The sequence below is a fragment of the Phragmites australis genome, chromosome 11 (genome assembly GCF_958298935.1).
Source record: "Phragmites australis chromosome 11, lpPhrAust1.1, whole genome shotgun sequence".
NCBI lineage: Eukaryota > Viridiplantae > Streptophyta > Magnoliopsida > Poales > Poaceae > Phragmites > Phragmites australis.
Window position 1 is genome coordinate 9281924 of NC_084931.1, and position 19938 is coordinate 9301861.

General features: G+C 42.5%; 2 protein-coding genes across 2 annotated transcripts; both read right to left on the minus strand.

The window, feature by feature from the left end:
* Nucleotides 1–8460: 8460 nt before the first annotated feature.
* LOC133885540 (E3 ubiquitin-protein ligase EL5-like) lies at nucleotides 8461–9250 on the minus strand. Its single transcript, XM_062325269.1, has one exon. The coding sequence runs from the start codon at nucleotides 9117–9119 to the stop codon at nucleotides 8574–8576; it is 546 nt and encodes a 181-aa protein (XP_062181253.1). The 5' UTR covers nucleotides 9120–9250; the 3' UTR covers nucleotides 8461–8573.
* Nucleotides 9251–14416: 5166 nt separating this feature from the next.
* Nucleotides 14417–16061, minus strand: LOC133885178 (uncharacterized). The gene is made up of 5 exons (XM_062324843.1): nucleotides 15885–16061; nucleotides 15738–15807; nucleotides 15111–15220; nucleotides 14890–15004; nucleotides 14417–14757 (listed from the first exon to the last, which is right to left on the minus strand). Exons 1-5 carry the CDS (start codon nucleotides 15952–15954, stop codon nucleotides 14673–14675), a joined length of 450 nt encoding a protein of 149 aa, XP_062180827.1. The 5' UTR covers nucleotides 15955–16061; the 3' UTR covers nucleotides 14417–14672.
* Nucleotides 16062–19938: the final 3877 nt, after the last annotated feature.

Genomic DNA, 19938 nt, shown 5'->3' on the forward strand with positions numbered 1-19938 from the left:
ACAGCACATTTCTGCCTTAGATGTATCCTTTCCAAAGGTTCATGTTAGTTCTAAAGAAATATGTTCATAATCGAGGTTGGCCGAAAGGTTGCATGGCCCAAGGCTGGGGAACAGAGGAGGTCGTTGAGTTCGCCATCAACTACATGGATCTAAAAGCAATTGGTAAGCTTGTATCTCAGCATGAGGGAAGGCTAAAGGGGAAAGGGACACTAGGTCATAATACAGTCCATTCCAACGATTATGTTTCATTCACCCAAGCACATTTCACAATTTTGCAACAATCAAATGTAGTGGGCCCATATATCAATATGCACGTGCAAATGCTACGATCTACAAATCCAACAAAGTCAAAGGATTGGATTGCAAGAGAGCACATAGATAATTGCAGTAGTTGGTTACGTAGACACATGATGGATAAAGATAAGGATGATGCACTATTGGAAATGCTGGTTAATGGGCCATCAACTATGATTCATGCATACAAAAGATACGACATTAACGGCTATACATTTTATACAAGAGCAAGATAACCAGAGTACTAACCAAAATAGCGGTGTCCGTATTGATGCCTATGATTGAGCTGGCAACAGGAAGACCTACTATGGATTCATAGTGGAGATTTGAGAGCTTCAATATGGAGAACAGTTAAAGATCTCCCCGTTCTGGTTCCAATGGGTCAGACTCTCAGGTGGAGTGAATATCGACAAGTAAGGTATGACTACTGTCAACCTCAAACTCGTCAGATACAGGGAAGAATCATTCATGCTTGCCAAAGATGTTACTCAAGTCTTCTATGTATAGGACATGGACCCAGTTAACAAGGAGGAGTGCCATGTGGTTTTCAAGGAAAAAGAAAGATTATCGATGTTGAGCATGTCGTCGATGAAGAAGACTACAATCAATTCGACAACATGCATTCTTTCGAAGAGAATGTTGACCTACCAACATACACCGTGATTATAACAAAGGTATAATCGTTAAATGAAAGCAGCTATGATGTGACTACAATCAATTCATGATTTGTTGTAATTTGTATCAAAGACATGTATTAAGTAAGAATATAATTTATTTTATATTAAGTAAATTTTTTACAGATATCATTTATGCTTTAATTAGTACAAACAAAGCTATTGTATGATAGTTATAGATCTAATTCATATCTACTAAGAATACACCTTTATTTCTATTAAGTAAAAAGCTTTAATTTTTACTAAACATGTATATTGCCTTATGTAACGAAGATGTACTAAACAGATTATAAACCTAATATAAAATGAATTGCCTAATATACAATAAATTACAATCCTAAATATACAATAAATAAATTACAGACCTAGATATACAATAAAATATTTTATCAAAAAAGGAAAGCATTACCAGTACCAGTTATAGAAAACAACCAGCGTTAATAGTCCCAGAATCAGTACCGACTATGGTCTATAGCCGGCACTTATGCTGGTATTAGTGCCGATTCTATACCACAGAGCCTCCCCGATGCCGCATCAGTGCCATCTGGGTTTTACAATCGGCACTGATACACCAAGCATCAGTGCCAGCTGGGGTTTACAACTGGCACTAATACTGATATCAATGCCAGTTCTACACCACAACCGGCACTGATACGGTAACCCTATAAATATCAGGACTTAGCCACAACCTCTCCACTTAGTTGCAGTGTCTCCACTCCTCCCTTGCGTGCTGCCAATTCCACTGCCTCCCCGATGCCGCCATATTATCCCCAACGCCACTGTCCTGTCCCCGACGCTGCCATCCCGTCCTCGACACCGTTGTCCCTGACACTACCATCCCCAAGTGGGAGAAGATGGAAGATGGCATAACTAAAAGTGGTGTCACACCTGTGACGACTGAGTAGATTCCACGAGCGAAAAACTACTTGTATGGGAGAGGGGTGACTTTTGTGACTGATGGAAGCTTATGCTTCAAAAGCGAATGAGAACTGGAAGTCATGCAGAAGATTAGAGCTGCCACGTACAGTGTTCCCAGGGCTCTTTCCAGTAAGATAGAGAGCGATAAGTAACCTTGACACTGGGAAACAAGGAGCACACTAGTCGCACACGAGGCAAGGGTCTGAGGCCTTGGAAGGTCGGATTCGAACAAAATGACGACACTTACAAGAAACGAAGAAAAGAAAATATGTCAGAAATGATGGCCATTCTAAAAGAAGAACTTGCAAAGGAGAGATGGATGACAGACTCCAAAATAGAAGCAGCTATGTAGCAAGCCAGGCATGAGTAGTTAGTCGTCACAGAAAATGCTTTGTTGACGAGCCTTGGTGATACCGGAGCAACTGCGCGTCCACGGGGCTTCCAGGAGAAGCCTTAATCCATCACCCCGTGGACGACATAACAAAAATCATACCATGCAAGCTTGTCATGCTCACCTTGGGTGTTCCCACCATGGTGGCTAGGGGTTTGGCTGAGCAATGAGTGGAAGGGACTCTCTTCAACGGTCGTACGATATTACAGGGATACGCCAAGGTACACGTGGATAGTGTAATACATGCGTACCATAAAAGCAAGCTAGATTACCCTGGAGAGGCAGGGGAAACGAGGCTCTCAAAAAACTTAGGCCATTACGTCCTATGGTGCAAGCGTGACATATTGTTTGGCGAAGACACATACGAGTTTGGGTCTAGTTCAAAGTCGTTGGACCCCACCAGAAGATCTCTACCTCCTCTGTCGTCGCCTCCACAGCCACCCAGAAGATCTTCACCTCCTCCGACGTCGCTTCCACAGCCACCCAGAAGATCTCCACCTCCACCATCGCCTCCACAGCTACCAAGAAGATCTCCAACCCATTCATCGCCACCACCTATCCCGCTTCAGAAGCTGGTAGCACCTACACAATCTCAGAAGTCGATGGCATCGCAGAAATCGACTTCGTCATAGCTACGAGCAGCAGCTAAGAAGCGACAGGCAACATCTAAGAAGCTGACATCTCCTCTGCCTTATGATAAAACTAATGAGGAAATCAGAAGGAAAGTGAACACCAAGGTCACTGCACACTTCAAACGTACTGAGCCAGAGAAGAGTGCTATCGATCTAGCAACGGTGGACAAGTTTCTTAAGAATTTGGCAAGACCTGTGGACCGCTGCTAAAATCTAACTACACGCGCATCATGGTTAAAAAAATAGTTGAGGAAGGTGTTGTGCGAGAAGGTAAAAAAATAAATAGCGCTAGAACAACAGGAAGAATTAGAAAGAAACTTTCTAATTGATGCCGGAATGATAAAACAAGCACTTGATGACGAGTCCAAGGTTGAAAAAGCAAAAAATAGATGGTAATTTAAGCTTGGCGAACCACGGGTCGAGTCCCTGTCGGAGCTAACAACCCAAATATGGAGATTCTATACGTGGTTCATTCAACAGTCGAAGGTTGATATATAAATGTTCATGTTCAAATACAATCATAGTGATTTCCTCCACATGGACAGCGAAGTCTGGATTCATTTTGATGAAATGTATCAATTGTACTAGATAGAAGTCCTTGATGTTCAACTCATAAATTTGTGGACTCTGTAAGTGTCTTATATGTATAATTCACAGTATATATTCTTGTACTATTAGACTGAATGTCTTAACTTCTTGTGTGTAGAATGGAGATACATACATGCGATCGAAAGGGCATCATTGAAATAAGGTTCCTCAACCTAATGAAAATAAATCAGACGATGGTCGCCACCAAGCCATAAGAAACTGAGGACTATGCACTTGATTTTATTCTTATGTACCAATTAAAGTGATACATACTTTTACCTTACAACTTTAGGTACATGTTCAAATTACCTACTTGTTTGTTCTACTTTTTTTTAGCATCACGACGTTATGACTTAGGACTAATTACCTATAGTGATAGATGTGTAGTTTTCACTGGACCCTCTTTGTCATCCATATTGACTTTAGCAGCATCGTTGTCCTTGACGTAAGAAGAAATCCAGTAGCTGAATACCAACCCATCATAGACTTGCTACAAAGGTAAACTAATCATTTTATTAGTGCTACGTCAAGAGGAATGGACGTCACTTTCTGTACCGGAAGGAATGGAAAGTCGTAACCAACTTTCCTTATAGGTTTCTGACCCAGGGTAACAATGTATGTGACTACTATGTATGTGACTTCATGCATGGATTCACCAAAAATAATTATAGTACCATTACCAATGCTGAGGTAAGTGGTATACATATTGATGATTAATTTTTAGATCCTACTCATGTTCAAATAGATTTATTTATTCAATTCTAGTAATTGCAAGACCTTGAGCTGGAAATGGGTATCTTCATGCCGTAGAGAATCAACACACTTTAGGAACAAATCTACGGGTTCAATAATGATAAAATCATTCTAGAGTCCAGTCAGTATCATGTATTCAAATGATGTTGTTCGAACGCCATCCCTTCACCTAGCCTGTGGAGTTCATTATTGATTCTTCAAAAGGCAAAAATCATAGTTCAAGGTCTTCGGTTAACAAAAATAATTGAATGACATCACTTCTTTCCCTTTTGTTGCATACTTCTGTTAATTATGAACTTTTGTTGTAAATTTGTATTAGTTATGATCTCTAGTCAATGACATGTGAAATAACATGGTTACTTATGCATGAATGAGATAAGATATGAATGAATTGTGTATGTGTGTGATACTATATGTACTGAGATGATTATATGTGCATGTGAAACTTGAATGCATGTTTACCTTGTTGTATGTGACATTATTTGTGATGTTGTCGGCAACGGTTAGATTTTGTACAAGGAGGGGCCATCAGTGCCGACTCATGACAAAAAACCGACATTGATATGAGACTATTAGAGCCGACTTGTACTATAAACCGGTATTGATAGTCTTAGTATCAGTGTCAGTTCCTTGTTGTGGACCGACCCTGATAGTCTGAGTATCAGTGTCGTATCCTTGTTATGGACCGGCACAGATATTAGTGTTCAAAAACCACCACTGATGGCGTTTTTAAGTCGGCACTGATGACCATTTCTGTAGTAGTGGCGTCTATTGGAGGTGCTTGGTAGGGTCAATGAGGATATCGTCGAGCTGGATGAAGGTGAGGCACGGCACATCACGCTCGGCAACGAAGACATTGATCAAGTCCTAGGGTATGGCGTCCGAGAAAGGTAGCAAGATTCCATCAGCGATGATGATTGAGATGCAGCCGAAGACGATGACCTCCACTAGGCGTGGGCTCCATGGCACATCCCAGCGGGCACATGCAGAAGATGGCGCACTACATGTCCTCGTAGTACGCCAGTGTATGCTCTGTCGAGATGTCGAATAGTGAGTTGTCTTTAAAGTTCTCCCACATCGACACATGCTGGTGGAAGTCGAGGAGGATGGTGCGGTCGTCTTCACCGAAGACGAGGCAGATTCTCTTGATGTCGGAGATGCCGGGCTGGTCGGGGTGTGCACGGTAGGTGAGGTGCATGGCGTTACCGGTGGGAGCGTCGTGTTGTGGCGGTGTCATCGTTCTGGCAGTTGGCTTGTCGACGGTTGGAGGAGGCGCCTCCTCCGATGCGAAACACTCCAGCTCCGCTCGGGGCTAGAGTGGCACCTAGAAGGCCAGATCCGCCGCGGTGATGCAGGACAGAGGTGGTGAGGGTGCTTGGGTGGATCGAGCAGTGTGGGATCCTTCATCGCCATCTTCAACCACTTTACCGACTCGAACAATTGGTTAGTGAGCAATACCTGCACAACAATCTTCTCCCGCAACACGACAAACCGATCTTTGAACGTTCTCATTTCTCAACTCCAAATCAATCACAGGAATATAAATTCACATCAAGTTTAGAGTCTTTTTACGCCAACCAAACTAAATAACATAAACGGGGATACAAGTTAGGGAAGGAATAGAAGCATAGAGCGGGGGAAGAAGTCTAGGCTGGGTAGGAGGAAGAGGACGGGGAATTGAGAACTACCACGAGGTTCAAAACTGGGGGTAGAAAAGGTGTATGTTCTTTGTTCTTCTATGCCCCTTCTGCTAGGCGGTGCCCTGCTCATATACGGCTGCTCTCCACCCGAGTGGGCCAACTTGTCATGCTCCTTTGCAGTCCGCAACGAACAGCCCGTGTCCAGGGCCCATTCCATAACAGGATGGCATTCGTTTATGATGTTATGGGGCTCTTTATTCATTGGAAGTTAATTGGACAAACAAATTGATGTCTAAAAACCATAAGTAAGGCCATAACACCATCTTGGTTTCTTTAAACAAGGTACAATGATACAAGTCTACGCACATGAATTAAACAAGAATGTGGAAAGATCGCATATTCGGCCCATTCGATTGTCAACCTTAAACTGCTACAAGGAACAAGTTGTACGGACAAGCCACCATCGTAGACCAGAGAAATATCTTTCATAGAGATTAATGTGCTAATATGTCACTATCAATTGCTGGATTGTTCAAAGTTCCAACAGCCAGACGGCAATTGTTTGCTGGAACTGCCAGTGAATATTTCATAAACAAAGATTCAATGCCTTTCAGTTCAGTCCATATGACTCAGAAAACGCTTGGGTTGGCTCGGGATTAGTAAGTGTGAAGTACTCGAAAGCAACATTTTTTTTTAAGAAAAAAGAGGTTTCGTCTCTTTAGAACATCTTTGGTACTTCCAGAGTATACCTACTCCAAAGATGATACACTATCAACTGAAAGAACACATGATAACTTCTGAATTTTAGAAAAATATTTATATAGGATACAATGGACATTGATTTCTTGAACCTAAGTTCATTTACATCCACTATATTTGGGTAGATGAACTTGCACACCTCAAAACACTCCAAAAAATTGAACATTTACATCATACAAAATCATGCAGACATGCAAAATGTTGTGCAAATATATGTTTATTTGTGCAATGTACAAAAACAAGAGATCAGGTTATCTTTTTTTTCAAATCATGACTTATCTGTTGTTTTTCTTGCACAATGCATGAACATATTTTCTCATAAATTTTGGAGGCGTGCATGATTCGGCATGGCGACATGTACAGTTTTTTGAGAATTTTTAAAAATGTATTCCCTGATACAAACATTACTTTTCTGACTTTTTTAAGAATTTTTGTGCAGATACATGTACAAATTTATGCTCATATGAATTCCATGATACACTCGTTACTTTCCTGGCTTCAGAACTAACAGCCTTAAGAATATAGATTTTCTCACAAGACATTATAACTAAAACCGTCATCCGTGCTGGATTATCAGTGCCGGTTAAACCAGAACTGATACTGATAAAGTAACCGTACTGGTTCATAACAAAAATAGGCAAACACTCATCCACTCAGGTAAAAGCTGGCACTAATAATACTGACACTGATAAGTATTATCAGTGTTGGTTTATAACAAAAACCGGCAATGAAGAGGAGAGCCGGAACCAAAATTTTTATTGCCTTCATTTAATATTTCACGGCTCACATCTGTGGCTCCATCTCCATCCCCCCCCCCCCCCTCTCTAACAACTCTTCCTCACAACACTCATCTCTCACACTCACTCTCCCTCTCTCGCCGAGCTCGCCGGCTTCCCCCTCTCCTCCACCTCGGTCGAGCTCGCTGGCCTCCCGTTCTCCACCTTCCATGGCTGCGCACTCCAGCATCCCCTTCTCCTCCACCCTTGGCCTCCCCTTCTCCTCCCCCTTCACCGCTCTCCTCGCCAGCCTCCTCGCCCCCTCGGCCGAGCTCGCCGGCCTCCCCCTCCCCCCCCCCCTCGACCAAGCTCACCGGTCTCCAGGTCTCCACCTCCCACAGTCGCTCTCTCCGGCCTCCCCCCATCCTCCCTCCTCAGCGCCTCCTCATCTCCTCCCCCCTCGGCCTCCTCGCCAGCCTCCTCGTGTGGGGTGGCAGGATCCGTGGCCCGAGGGCGGTGGAATCCACGGGAACACGGGAACGACGAGATCGCTAGTGGCCTCCTCGACAACCTCCCACCCTCCTTGCTGGCCTCTTTGCATGGGGGCGGCAGGATCCAGCGTGAGGGCGGGGGGATCCGGTGCGGACGACCTCTCCGACGAAGGTGTCGTGGCAGTGGCCACCACGCGGCCCTCCGACCGCCTCGACCAGCAGCAGATTTGCCAACAAGGACAAGAGCTTGAGCACGATGGCGGTGACAGCTTCGATGAGGCGATGGGCTCAGATGTGGGGCCAGTGGTGGGCTGCGATGTGGGGTCGGCAGTGAGCTCCGAATCGATGGATCAAGCCGACTCGTTTTCTAGCCTTTTTCTTTTTTTTCTTTTTTTGTTTTTGGAAAACATAACAGTGCCAGTTGTTAAACCGACATAGATAGTTGGAGACTATCAGTGCCTCTTATGGAGTGCCAGTTGTAAAACTGGCATTGATGAAATTTTGGAACTGGTACTATTGGCCTATTTTGGTGGAGTGAGAAGAAATAGACAAGAGATGCATTCACGGATAGGGAATATGAGAACAGGCAAATCTGGGGGAGCAATAGATAGTAAACATGTAATCTAATCTCAAGCTCCATCTCAAAACGCTGTGATGAAAAATTACATACTTTACAGAGCTAGGTACCTCTAAAGCCCTCGGTGGTCAATCAACCCATCAAACCGGCGGCCCCAGCTGGCCGGCGGCGGGCACGACGACGGCGCGGCAGATCGGGCACGTCGAGTGAGAGCGCAGCCACATGTCGATGCACTCCACGTGGAACAGATGCTTGCACGCCGGCAGCCGCCGGACCATCTCGCCGACCTGCACCATGCCCAGGCATATCACGCACTGCGCCCACCCTGTCGCGCCACCACCGTCGTCAGCACCACCGCCAACGACGCCCTCCCGCTTGTACGCGAACGCCGGGATTGACACAACGGCATCGATGGCGTCCGACCCGCCACCGCTCCACGCCGCACGCAGGGCGGCTCCAAGCCTGGCGTGCCGGCGGGCCTTGAGGTAGCAGAAAGAGAGCGCGACCGCGCAGGCGGTGACGGCGGAGGCCCAAATGACGCCAGCGACGAGGTAGAGGAGGATGAAGGAGAAGAAGATGCCGAAGGTGAGCAGCACCACGACGTTGTGGTCCCCGTTGTCCTGCGACGCAGCAGCGTCGGGAGCACCTTGCTGGTGGTGCTCGTACGAGAACCAGGAGAAGAACATGCTTATCAATCAGATAGGTGTCGTTGATCTTGCGAAGTGTGAGATGTTCTTACGCTCCAAAGGAAGCAGCGTTTGTCTTTTTGAATGTCGTACTGCATGGTAGTGTGCTGCCAGAAGCAAAGACATTGTTAATTCACAGGATAGAAATTTGGTCCTGAACAAGCAATGAGAGCCATAAATTAGACTAGTCCAGAGGTTGAGCACCTGGCCAATGAGATGGACTACGAGTTGGGCAGTTAGGTTTGACTTTGTTGTTCTAGTTGAAAGCCAAAGTTGCACCAATGAAGTCTGACATCCTTGGATTGATCTTGGGTTAGTATTTAATTGTTGGAGACAAATGCGACGATTACGTTAGGACCAATTCAGTCGAATCATCATCCATGAAGTTAAGTTGATCATTGTTAATATATATTGGTTTTTTGTTGCTGTTGTACTTGTCATGAAGCAATATATACTGACATACATGCAACAAATATTTTTGTGCTCATATTCTTATAACCATATAAAGGCTGTGGGGAAAATTTTCCATGCGTATTTGTCGGTGTATCAGGAATCAGGGGTCCCCGAATTCCGAGGCCAGGTCAGCCATCCGCCACATGGTGCCATCCCGCGAGGTATCTCCTGTAGGATGAGAAAAGGTCAAGTCCCGGGAGAAGGTGCTCGGGGCCACGGTCGGTGGCCCCCCGAGTACCCCAGTTCCCCGATGATCCACGAAATCCAAGTACTGGGAAGAAAGTGCTCGGGGAGGTGTACGGTCACCCCTGAGCATCCTAGTCCCCCGACGATCAGAAGAGCTAAGTTTCGAGAGAGAGTGCTCGGGGCTGCATGCGGCAGCTCCCGAGCACTCGGTTCCCTAGGATCCGTGCAAGAGTGCTCAGGAGAAAGTGCTCGGGGAGGTGAACAGTACTCCCGAGCACCCGGCACCCCGAGGATAAGGATAGGCATTCTCGGGAGAGAGTGCTCGGGGATGTGAATAGTACCCCCGAGCACTCGGTACCCCGACGACCCAGAAAGACCCCCGAGGGGCCTGCTAATGAGGTGTCAATCAGTCAAAGGTCCGAGGCCGCATTTAATGAGCGTGCGTGGCCTGACGCCTCTAACTGCTCCCGCCGCGCTCAGCGTCAGTTCCTGCCATGTTTTGGCAGAGAGGCGTGGGGTCATTAATTGCACGGGTCCAGTCTCGTGCCATCCGACTTGTTTCGGGATAACGTCGTAAGGATCAAGGCGTTCCGTCTGCCGCGCTGCTGTGGCAGGGGAACAAGACAGGATGAGCACGCCGGGTTGCTCTGCGGCTGCCCAGTGGACCCTCTCCACAGCGCCCGTTGCCAGGGCATTTATGGTGACGGGTGACCGGGCGTGCGACGCATTTTTCACCCCCGGTCACTTCGCCTAGAGGAAATGATGACGCCCTTTCCATTTATGGCATCTCGGAACTCGAGCCCCCCTCCTTCCGTTCGGGGCATGTCACGGCCAGCGAGTACTTAAAACAGCCGGCGGCACAGAAGCAGAGACGACGGGAAAAAGGGCGAGAGAACAAGAGACAAAGAATAGCAAAACAGATATCAAGAGCAGACACGAAGAACACAACGCAAGAGAACACTGTGAGGAAGGCTGAGTTCCAGCCGAAGAACAAGGAGCTCCAAGCTCTTAGATAGGCCAATATTCGTGTAACCAGCAACATCCTCGAGGGACTTCCTCAGGACAGTTATAGCATCCATACAGGAGTAGGGTATTACGCCCCCGTGCGGCCCGAACCTGTCTAAATTTCGGTGCATTTACTTCTTCTTGCACTAGGTCAACACCCCCACCACCGGCCGTTGCATTCATTCACATTTATTTCTCCGACGAACTTATTCAGGATCATTCCTCCGGCCGAATCTCTAAAAAGAGGTCTCTCGAGATCCCTACGACAGGAGTTAATCCTCCAACAGTATTCCATGACAAAAAAAAAATCCCCATAGGTCAGCAAGGACAAGGCTCCTTTGCCATCACTACTTGATTTGCTGCATTCCTTCTGTGCCCCTTCAAGAACTGATTTGCACATCTTATTTTGTTAGACCTCATTGAAATATAACAAGGTCGGATACTTTCCATAATAGCCTAGACCTGTTTTAGATGGATCAGTTCGTGCAACATGCTCTACACGTATCACGAGTTCAAAAATGACCATCACAATTGAGAAAAAGACAAATTCTCGTAGTTGAAGTTGAAGGTTAACCTTTGGGTCAGGATGTTACCAGTTAGGAGGGATGCAAGTGTGTTGACCCGGACCGACCCATCGACTCTGTTGACTCGTTCCAACCAAATGAACTAAGCAAAATGAGTCAAAAGTTTCAATTGCAACCTCAAATGTCTGAAAAGTGCATCTAAGCAATAACACCGTAACAATATATATTTCCATCAAAATACTAAGCTCTAAGCTTGTCAAAAGTTTCAATTGCAATCTCAAATGTCTGAAACAGCAGGAGGCAGTAAATGCAAGACCATAGGGAATATGACTAGAGGGATGGTGGAGCTAGAAAATGAGCAGTGGATGTGTACAAGCATAACAATATTACTGACCACATATAATTAGACTAATACTATATAAATTTATATATAATATTAAACTATTCACTGGTGACATCTAGAATTTTTAGGGGTGCCCGGGCATACCCGGAACACCCCCTAGCTCCGCCAATGCTACCCATACCTTATAATATTAATATTTGAGTTAAAAGAGTTTGTGATTTTTCTTAATTGAAAAGCTGCCGAATTCAAGTTGAAAGCTGCAAGGAAGTTTTGAGTTGAAAGTTCCTGATTTAAGTTCGAAGTTTTTAATTCTTTGTTAGAAGTTCAAGCATTTTCTTTAATAGAAGTTGTTAAATTTGAGTAGAATGGGGAGAGGGGAGACATGAGAAATCGGAGATGTGATCGAAAGGTCATATGAGTGCACATATCTTGATACAAAATGTAATGGTGGGTGCCGGATGGGTGGTGGCGACCTTGGTAGAATATCCACACATATGGCAAACAAATTCTTTTTCCAAAAAAAAAGTATGGCAAATAAAATCTATATGTGGCATACTTATCGCACACCACATGGTTTGATGGGGGTGGGCGAAACAAATTGCACCAAGTTTGCTCCAAACTTGGAGGAAAAAGAAGGTAGATGTTGCATTCCAGGATGGAAGGTGGATGGTGTGGCGCCTCATGACGCCAGATGTGCTAACGGAGTTCCTCATATTCTGTGAAATGGTTCAACGAGTGGAAATGTGGAATCTGGAAAACAACAAGAAAAAACAAGTCCAAGGCTAACTGCAGGAGGGTGGCCGCACAATGAATAATTGATGTATGCAGATTATGCGACAGAGACTAGAACAAAGACAAAGTCATGACCTGACTGGCCATGAGATTAACACTTATTTGCAGACCCGGTAGATTGCCAGGATGTGCAGAGGTGCATCAGCGGTGATGTTTCTTCAGATAGAACCCCCCCCCCCCCCCCCCCAAAAAAAACTGTCCAGCTGTAGCATTTACTATTTATTCTTTGTAATATTTTTTCGTCATCCGTTATCATCTTCTTCTTATAAGATGATAAAAGAGCTCCTGTAGATTGTTTCAAAAGAAAATTTATATACGACAGAACATGACAAACTTATGACAGAGGCGAAGAGCTTCATCCAATCTATCAAAGATGACCAAGACAGGTTTACAACGGAACAAAATGAGCAGTACTAATTCGACAAATGGCAAATTGACACAATGACAAGGAGCATACAACGTATCAATGGTGAGCAAACGATGCTGTCAAAGAAAGTGAGGAACAAAGAATCAAGTAAAAGTTGATAGAACAAACTTACAGAGGAACTGAGGAGCATTCCCAGTCTAGAACAAACCTACAGAGGAACTGAGCAGCATTCCCAGTCTATCAAACATGAGAAAGTAGCTCTCACATTGTTCGACAATGAAATCAAGTCAGTCATAGAGCAAAGTAGCCAGTTCAGTAAACACATCAAGTCTTCACAGTCGCTAAAAGCTCCATCTCCTGAATTTCCTATCAAAGATCTCAAAACCATGGAGACTGAACGAGACAAGATAAATAAAGCATGCATGTTTTTTTCCCCACTTGATATCTTCTCTGTTAAAACTATGTGAAGCTGTACGGAACTTGGTGAAGCAAATGAGCCATATCAAAAGTACTCGTATCAAACAAGTGTACTTAACCACTAGCATCATTGCAAGATAATCCAGACTATACAAAAAAAAGTACGGTGAAGTGATGGAAAAACAAGAGATCTGAAAGAAGAGGAAAATGGATTGTCATCTAAGCACAGTAATAAGGAACAGTGCTTAGGGCAGCAGCAGTGCTACGGGGAACCACCTATACTCACACTTGTGGTAATCCCTACATACATTTTGGATAGATAAGTACATGCAAGACAGGATCCCAATCATATACTTTACATACTTTTCTTGCTCAGCAGTTAAGCTGGATTAAATATGTACAGAACAAGATGCTGATTTGTTAAAAACGTGTTTTGAATTTTTTTAGCTTCTGCACAAACAAAGATAACAGTTTAAGTGGACCTTACGTACCATATTTCTCACCACCTCATAATTCATTTTCTTCTCGCTCCTAACAATTTGGACATAAACAGTGGAAATTTTCATTTTTTTCAGCAATCTGAATCACATTTTTCATGACAGAATATGATAGTCTACACAGATAGTACTGAGAAGTAAGCAGATGCATTAATAAAGTCAAACAAAACATATATACAACAGGGATTGCAGTTAGTAGAGACAAATGTATGCATATTATGAATGTTATTGATCAGACAAATCTACGCATATTATGAATGATATTTATCGGACAAATCTATGAATAATAATAAACATTGGTATGGACTACGAGCATTCATCAAGTTTGGCGAAATATCTTGTTAAAAACCATAGTAAGGGGTAAACCTGCATCATACATGAGCTTCAAAAAATTAAATGACAAACAGCAGAATTTTGAGTGGTCATGTACATCCTTGCAAAATTTTACAGTACTGACAGAACATTTAGGAGAACGGGACAAAGATCATCATCAACAGCTTTTTTCTTTAGTTCTTCCAAAAAAAAATCGAAATAAAAAAATGCAGGATGTAGAGAATTATTATCTGTAACCTTTTGCTGTTTTACAATACTCAAATCACATTTAAGAGAATGAATAAAATTTAGCATCAATAATTATGAGGTTCTTCTCTATATGCATTTTTCTCTGACAAGATTTGAGAACTCCAACAGTTTTGCATGAGCTCACATAGAAATAGGCTGCACCACACATGCTAGTATTAAGTTTAGTTCAAGTGCCTTCAAAGAATCAATACAACACAAACTTCTTCAACTCCACACTAGGAACATCAAGTTTACAGTCAATATATTGGCTATTACATTAACATACCTACTGATCCGAGGAAACAGGAAAATTAAGGATTACATCAGGTCATTTACTGCCTTTAGAACTATGATCCCAAATAAGAAATTGTGGGTCAACATCACACATCAACCTATACTAAATAGCAATCAGTGAGTTCTCCGGTTAAAGTGCCATGCAAACTGATCAACGGCCACCATTGCTTGTGAAGCTGAAGCAAGAGAACCATCATACCTATGCATTAAGATACTTGTGTAAATTAAATAGATTTTTTTTTGGAAGAACGCAGTTTAATATTAACAATATGTTAAGAAAAATATGATAACCGATCTCCATGAAACAAAAGTAGAAAAAGAAGGTACATACATAGAGACTAACAAGTAAGCTCCAATCTGCATAACAATAACTCCTTCACCTCCTGGCTTTGTGGTGTTAACGCAACGAGCACAAAACCAGTGTTCGTGGATTGAGGTGACCAAATCTACAAATCATAACTTTCAATCACAACTTGCTGGCCGTAACACCATGATATTATTCGTTTCCCAACTTTTCTAAAAGCAGTAAAATTCAGTATGTGAGACACTCACATTGGTTTGGCCCGATAGAGAAGAATTCGGTCTGCAGATTACCCCGGATAACAAAGTCCAGAAACGGTTGCATATCAACAGCTGTAACTTGTGTTCCCTCTTGCTCTGCTCTGGATAGAGTGAAAAAAAGGGCCGTAAATTTTCAGCTAGATGAACTTCAGCATTCAAGGATCATAACAAACAGTATATTTCATTTCTTTCGCAACAAAGGTATGGCATTGAGGTCTCCTTCAAATATCGGATTCGTTCATAGCACCGACTCGACATCAAACAAAATAATCCTAAATTTAGTTACAGAAGATTTTATCCAAATTCTATGTTGAATCTTCCCAAGTAAATATATGACCATTAGGAACATCTACAACAATAAAAAAATATCTTATCGTTCGTAGCTTTTCGGGACAAGATTAAAAATGATGCAAGCATAAAGCCTATTGATATCTAACTATTCGAGAATTGAAATACCTATCCGTATCCACCAATCCAACCGCCTGTCATAGATACTACATTTCCAACAACTCGCTACTGAAAACAACAGAGTAAAAGTAACGACTGTATCGTATTGGTAGGCAGACCACGAAAATGGTCAAAAATAATAATAATATCGGAGAATGGGAAAAGACTCACACAACGGGGAGGAGCCGAGATGGCCCGGACGGGTCGAAGTTGAGCAGAAGCGCCGCTTTCAGCGGCTTCCCTGCGAGATCACGGCGGTCCGTTAGAGGGGGGGGGGGGAGAGCTCCAAGAAGCGCAGAGGGAAGGGAGAGGAGAGACCGGAGGGGCCGACGTGCTTCGCGGTCCACTTCTCCCATGCTCGGCGCGCCCACGACCAGTCCGCCGCCATGGGGTCTGTATCGCCTGTGGCTGCGGGGAGGGTGGGGGAGGGGTGGGGGAAGGTGGCGTAGGCGGCGCCGGCGGGGTAGTCCCGGTGTCCGGGTCGTGGGTTTTGGACTTGGGGCCCCTTGGGCCGTTTTGTTGTGCTGATATATCTCGCCCCGCTAGCCAGAAACCCTATTCTATGCGCGCGCGTGAGCGCGCTCGCTCGCGCACGAGGCGGGGGTCCAGGTACTACTGTCCCCGTGATGGCCCACGAGCGAGCCGGCCACACCAGCACGTGACGGCCCACGACAGCCCATAGCAGTTCAAATTGTGTGTAATTTTTTCCTCAAAGGTTTTGGGCTAAATTTTTTCCAAAAACTTTTTTCTCAAAAGTTTAAGCTAAACTTTTTCTCAAAAGTTTTGGTAGAAGTTTTTTATAAAAATTTCCGAAATAGAAAGTCATAGAGGAATTTTTTTCCAAAATAGAAAAGGCGAAGTCTAGTCGGAAAAGTGTGTGAGGAGTCAACTCGTGCGCGTGAGAATTAGCTACCCCCCACCCCCGGCTAGCCCCTATTTGGCACGCCTTATCTCCCAACTGTCTGCATCCCAAGGGAGGCACAAATCGCCTTGCCAGAGCAGCAACGGCTTTACCTAACGGCTGTTGTGTTTTGGTTTCTTATACCCTCCTGACATTGCCGTTGTACCTTTGATTATTTTTTAGACTTAATAGAGTTCTGCTCCGTAAAAAAAGATTATTTTTGAAAATTAATAAAGTTCTACGTGGTCTCAAAAAAGAAGAAAACTACATCTCTAAGGGTTTGTTTGTTTCAACTTCGAATCGTGGCTTTCAGCTTTTACAATCCGAAGCTAAAATAAACAGACAACTTTTAGTTATAGCTTTTTAAAATCTGTTGGTTGTATTATGAGAATCTGAGAAACTAGTTTTTCTCAGTTTTTGATAGATTGTGAAAGTCCATTTTACTAAACTGTCCATCAAAATTTTTTAGAATCTACAATCTAAAGGTTTTTCATAATTCAGCTTTTTACAATCCAACTTTTCACAATCCAATTTCTATAAACTATTTTTTAAAATCTCTAGCTGAAACAAACAGGTGCTAAATCTAGACGAAGCCTTCCAAACACTTCAACTGTGGTGGATAAGGCCCTTGCATAATTTTTTGGAGCAGCTAAAAAAGTTTCCTTGAGAGCTTACGTTACCGTACCACCACCCAAAAATCCATATACGCGCGTGTCCGTGCGCCCGTCACTAGCTCACCACGAGTGGGCCCGCAGCAAACAACGCTTCCACGTGGTCGTTTGGTCGCTCCCTGTTTTTACGCGTTTGCCTTATAAAAAATTATTTTCAGAAACAGACGGTAACATGTTTTTACAAACTTTAACGTATTTGCTCGTGATAAAAATATATGAAAATAAACGATCTTTATAGGCATAAAAGGGATAGTATGTAATGATCTATTATCATAAGCGGTTCACTTAAGATATCACCTGTGAAAATAAGTTTTCACAAGCGATTCGCTATAGTCCCCGAATTGATATTTTCTTTTGAAAAAAGCAACTTTTTTTGACGGACCAAGCACCCCCACGACTGCGACATCCTAAGTCACAAGTCATAAGTTTTTCGAACAAAATACATGCACGTGCAATTCTTGACACTCAAACTCAAAACCTCTTAGCTCGTACGAACTCTCCTTACCATCGCACCATAGAACTACTACTGATCATAATAGCATATACATTCCTTTTAATATCTTCTATCTGAATCCTCAAATGATTATTTGAGCATCTAAATGATTTTAAATTAAAAAGTTTCAGCTATAAAATTGTAGATCTCATCAAGAGCTACAATTTTTATATAAAATTTATCCTCATCCGATTTTGTACGAAAAAGTTATAAATTTTTTAAGATAAACTTTTTCATTTGAAGTTATTTAGATATCGAAATAATTATTTGAAATTTTAAACATAAGATATCGATCAAAAGTAGTATATATGCTATTGTTACCACTAGTATTTCTATAAGCAAGCCTGGTTGTTAGTAGTAGAGATCTTTAATCTTCTTTTTATTGATTTTTTTGGAGATGTGAGAGTTGATAATATTCTTTTTTTCTATTTGTTCTTGAGTTTACTTGTATTAATAGGATTTACGATAACAATAACATATAAAACTTTAACTGATTATTTGGACACCTAAATAACTTCAAATAAAAAAAAATTTAACTACATAGTTGTAGATCTTGTTGTGGGTTATAATTTTCATATAAAGTTTGTCCCCATCCAAATTAGTATGAAAAAATTATAAAGTTTTTAAGATAGCCTCTTATCTATTTTTAGAGGTAGTTTCTTACGTGAACCGTCTTTAAAAATGACTCTTTATTTCTACAGGTGGTTCACATAAGAATCTACATCTAAAAATAACAATTATCACAGGTGATATGAACCACCTGTGCTAATCATCTTATTTTTAGAGATGGTTCACATAAATAACCGTCTCTGAAAATAACCATTTTCACATACTGTTCCTTACGTGAACCGTCTATGGTAATAGTACGATTACTACAGACAATTTACGTAAAGAATCACCTATAAAATGACATTTACACAGACGACTTCTTCTATCATTTTATCTCTAAAAATTGCTCAAGAGGTTTGCCATATAATTCGCATGTGAAAAGATATCCGGAATGTTTTAAACAATACTCCCTCCGTTTCGCAATATTTGTCCATGGCCTCGGAGTATCTGTCTCAAATTATTTATCCATTGCGGTAACCAAGGATACTTTATGGTTCATTTTACTGCTATACCCTTGAGTGCATACATGTATTTATTCCAACGCTGGTGAGTTAATGGCTCTCATCCTTACATTGATTAGGGGTAGCATAGTTATCTCAGTGTATTTTTTCACTCGATTTCAGTATTCCTTGGTTTGTACGTAACGATGGGTGTGGACAAACATTGCGAAACGGACTTGGTGAAGTTTGGGAAACTGCTCACATGTGGTCCCACTCCCACGTGCCTCTTTTTGACCATCACACATGCGGTGTGAAACTATAAATGATGGTAAATAATCAACATGAAGCTTGGTAAAAATAAGCTAGTATCATCAGAGGCAGCTTCAGTGGTTAGAGCTACTATCTTTTTTTTTCTTCTTTACCCAAAAATTTAGGTGAAAATTATTCTAATTTATTTTGCAAATTTTTATTGATGTTTTCAGAAAGAAAAAAAGGAAGCTTAGTGAAAGCAAAGCTCTATCTCATTCGCTCTCTCCCTTTCTTCTTTTTCCCCAGTATTAGGTGTAAATTTAGCGCACCGTTTCTAGAAAAAATATTTGTGAAAAAAGTTTAGTGTAATATCTTCGTAAAAGAATTTATGAAAAAGTTTTCGTGCAATGTTTTCGAAAAAGATTTGTGACAAAATTGTTTTGCAAAGTTTACAACAAAAGTACTAAAACTTTGTACACAAAAGTTTTAATACTTTTGCTATAAATTTTTGTTTAAACTTGTTCCGTAGAGTTATACACGAAAGTTGTTCACAATATCTTTTTTTTACGTTAAGAACCTAAGTTTTAGATAAACTTTTAATAGAAACTTTTTGTTTACTTAATATTGTTGGCTAAAAGTTTTCTACTGTACAAGAATTGAATGGAGGTCCTTCTTCGTGCCGCTACGGAGGTCCTTCTTTGCGCTGCGATGGCCGTTGGTCCTGTGGCTCCTTGATTGGGTTGGGGTTTGCTACACTTGGCCTTGGTGGAGACCAAGTATTTCGACAAGGTTTGCTAGCTTTTGTTGTTGTGTCCCTGCATTAAGTTCGACTGTTGCGCATTGGGATGAGCGTGGCCGTGTGGATTCAGAGCTATTGCGTTGACGGGGTATGATAGGGCTCGATAACAATGACACAAGGTTGTGCTCACTCTTACAGGCTCAGTAGATCGCGGTGGGGACATGAAGAGAACAAGACAACAGTTGTGGTCTATGTGTGGAAGTTAGAGCT